Source organism: Engraulis encrasicolus, chromosome 8, assembly GCF_034702125.1.
Source record: "Engraulis encrasicolus isolate BLACKSEA-1 chromosome 8, IST_EnEncr_1.0, whole genome shotgun sequence".
Classification (NCBI taxonomy): Eukaryota; Metazoa; Chordata; class Actinopteri; order Clupeiformes; family Engraulidae; genus Engraulis; species Engraulis encrasicolus.
The window spans coordinates 5,666,328-5,668,827 of NC_085864.1; the positions used below are offsets into that span (position 1 = coordinate 5,666,328).

General features: G+C 49.8%; 1 protein-coding gene across 2 annotated transcripts in view; it reads right to left on the reverse strand.

Annotated features, from left to right (window-relative positions):
- Window positions 1-2,500, reverse strand: part of bcas3 (BCAS3 microtubule associated cell migration factor) — a 423,177-nt gene that overhangs the window by 271,070 nt on the left and 149,607 nt on the right. For both annotated transcript variants that reach the window (XM_063204868.1, XM_063204867.1), the window contains exons 21-22: window positions 2,248-2,444; window positions 1,303-1,394 (exon numbers count right to left, since the gene is read on the reverse strand). In XM_063204868.1, coding sequence (XP_063060938.1) covers window positions 1,303-1,394; window positions 2,248-2,444 — 289 coding nt within the window. The remainder of the gene's footprint in view (window positions 1-1,302; window positions 1,395-2,247; window positions 2,445-2,500) is intronic.

Consider the following 2,500-nt stretch of genomic DNA (forward strand, 5'->3'; position numbering starts at 1 on the left):
GAAATTGTAGAGGAAAGGAAGGGGAGGGAGGGAATAAGGGGAGGAGATGGGGAAGAGAGGAACAGAAGAAAGGAAGAGAGGAAAAAAGAAGGAGGGAAGAGCAGAGGACAAGAAAGAAGAAGAGGAAGAAAGAGGAAGGAAGACAGAGGGACAAGGAGACGAGGGGTGTGGCGTCTAAGACCATGCTGCTGGTTCAAACCGGGTAATAAAAATTGATGGGTCTGCTTTTGGAGAGGATGGGTGGAGAGAAAGGGGTCTGAGCACTGCAGTTGGGGTGGGGTGGGGTGAGTTGGGGTGAAGTGACGTGACAGCTTTCAGTATGGGAAATGACTTCAAGTGTTTTCTGAAGACGCAAGCCTCTTAGAGACCACATCTTTGCCGTTTTGCTTTTTTTTATTAAACAGACAAATGCTTCCTGACAAAATCCAAGCCAAATAACGTACGCAACCAGCCCAACCACTTAAGACAATAAAAGTCAGAGCTGCATGGGCAAAATCCTAATGACAGGCACGACTGTGCGGGAGAGCAACTTTTCGACGTTATGCAGAAATACAAATGCCATCTCGAATTACACTCTGCCCCCGGAATCCCTTGCCCCTACACCCAAACCATCCCCTGCCAACCGCCCTTCACCCTCCATCAATGACCCCCCGCACCCCCATGACTGTCCCTCTGATCCCATACCATCCTTGCACATCAGCAGTAAGCACAAGTGAACAACCAGCACTCTGTGAACTCTGTGAAAGAGTCAAATTCAGCAGAGCCTGAATTCAGTGATGGCATTCCATTGTTTTAAACAGTGTGCCAGTCCTGATATTAAGCCGATTGGATTATCCAAACTTGACCAAATGACACAAAGGTGGGATGGCAAAAGGGAAGGGTGGAGAGGACGAAGGGATAAATCAGGATAAATCCAATCAAAGAAAAAAAATATGCGAGAGTGAGCCTGTTCAGGGCCAAACAAATCACTGGTCCTTTCCAATGTTTCTCTTTCAAGCTAGACACAAACAGGACTTTATACTTTGTGACATTTGTTGCTTTCTTCTGAGGTTGTTAAGCTCCACAGAGACAACAGATACAAACCAAAACTATAATGGTTTTGCATGAGGACAGAGAGGGGTGTGTGTGTGTGTGTGTGTGTGTGTGTGTGTGTGTGTGTGTGTGTGTGTGTGTGTGTGTGTGTGTGTGTGTGTGTGTGTGTGTGTGTGTGTGTGTGTGTGTGTGTGTGTGTGTGTGTGTGTGTGTGTGTGTGTGACAGACAAACACACAGAATAAATACAAATAAGAGTCTGCTTTTCTTACCTGATCCGGTATCAATGGACTGGCCTCTCCTGTCCCCCATTACACGAGAAGAACCCGGCATGCTCACTGGCTCTGAACGCACCGGCTGGATCCTGAAACACACACAAACAGGGAAAACATGACGACACAGACATAGATATACACACAGAAAATATGACGACGCACAAATTCACACAAACACACAAACACACACAACCACACACACACACACACACACACACACACACACACACACACACACACACACACACACACACAGGCCATATTGACACACAATGGGAAGAGATACTTAGAGAGGCAGCCACTTTTCCTCTCTGAAGAGGATCCTGTTCTCACTTGGGGCAGTGCAGTGAGCGCAGGAAGAAAACATGGCTCCTATTGAGGCCCATTGTGGCGGGTGCTCGTGTCATGTGTACACCTGCATTGTGCAGCGGGAGAGGAGTAATGGGAATCTGTGTTGACACTCCGCGTCTCCTTTTGTCAGCGTAAGGGTCTTACACAAGGGGTGGCGCGGGTTTCACCGTGATAGGAGAGAAGGGTGTGTGAGTGTGTATTCGGGTGTGTGTGTGTGCGCTCATGCATGTGTGTATGTGTGTTTGGGGGAAAGCAGAAAATGATGGTGAGGGGTGTTATATTGGGTTTGGAGGTCCACATGTGTGTGTGTGTGTGTGTGTGTGTGTGTGTGTGTGTGTGTGTGTGTGTGTGTGTGTGTGTGTGTGTGTGTGTGTGTGTACAGTAGTGTGTAGCAGTGTAAGCCAACCTAATCATCATGTGTGTGTGTGTGTGTGTGTGTGTGTGTGTGTGTGTGTGTGTGTGTGTGTGTGTGTGTGTGTGTGTGTGTGTGTGTGTGTGTGTGTGTGTGTGTGTGTGTGTGTGCGTGCGTGTGTGCGCGCGTGTGTGTGCGCGTGTGTGCGTGCTTGCGTCCGTGCGTGTGTGTAAGGTCACCTCAGGCTGTGCAGGTCCAGGTCGTCGGTGTCGAAGTCCAGCAGCGGCTGCTGTGTGTCGGTGGGGCCCTGTGACTGCAGCACAGAGGAGCTGGAGGAGATGACCGTGGTCTGGCCCGACGGGTGGATGGTCTTGAACTGGAACTGGGGGCCCATCCACAGGCGCCGGTGGGGGCCCGTGTGGGTCACAATCTCCACCTGCCGCCAGAGAAGAGCAGAGCAAAGCATATTCTGTGAACCTTTTTTTCAGCAAC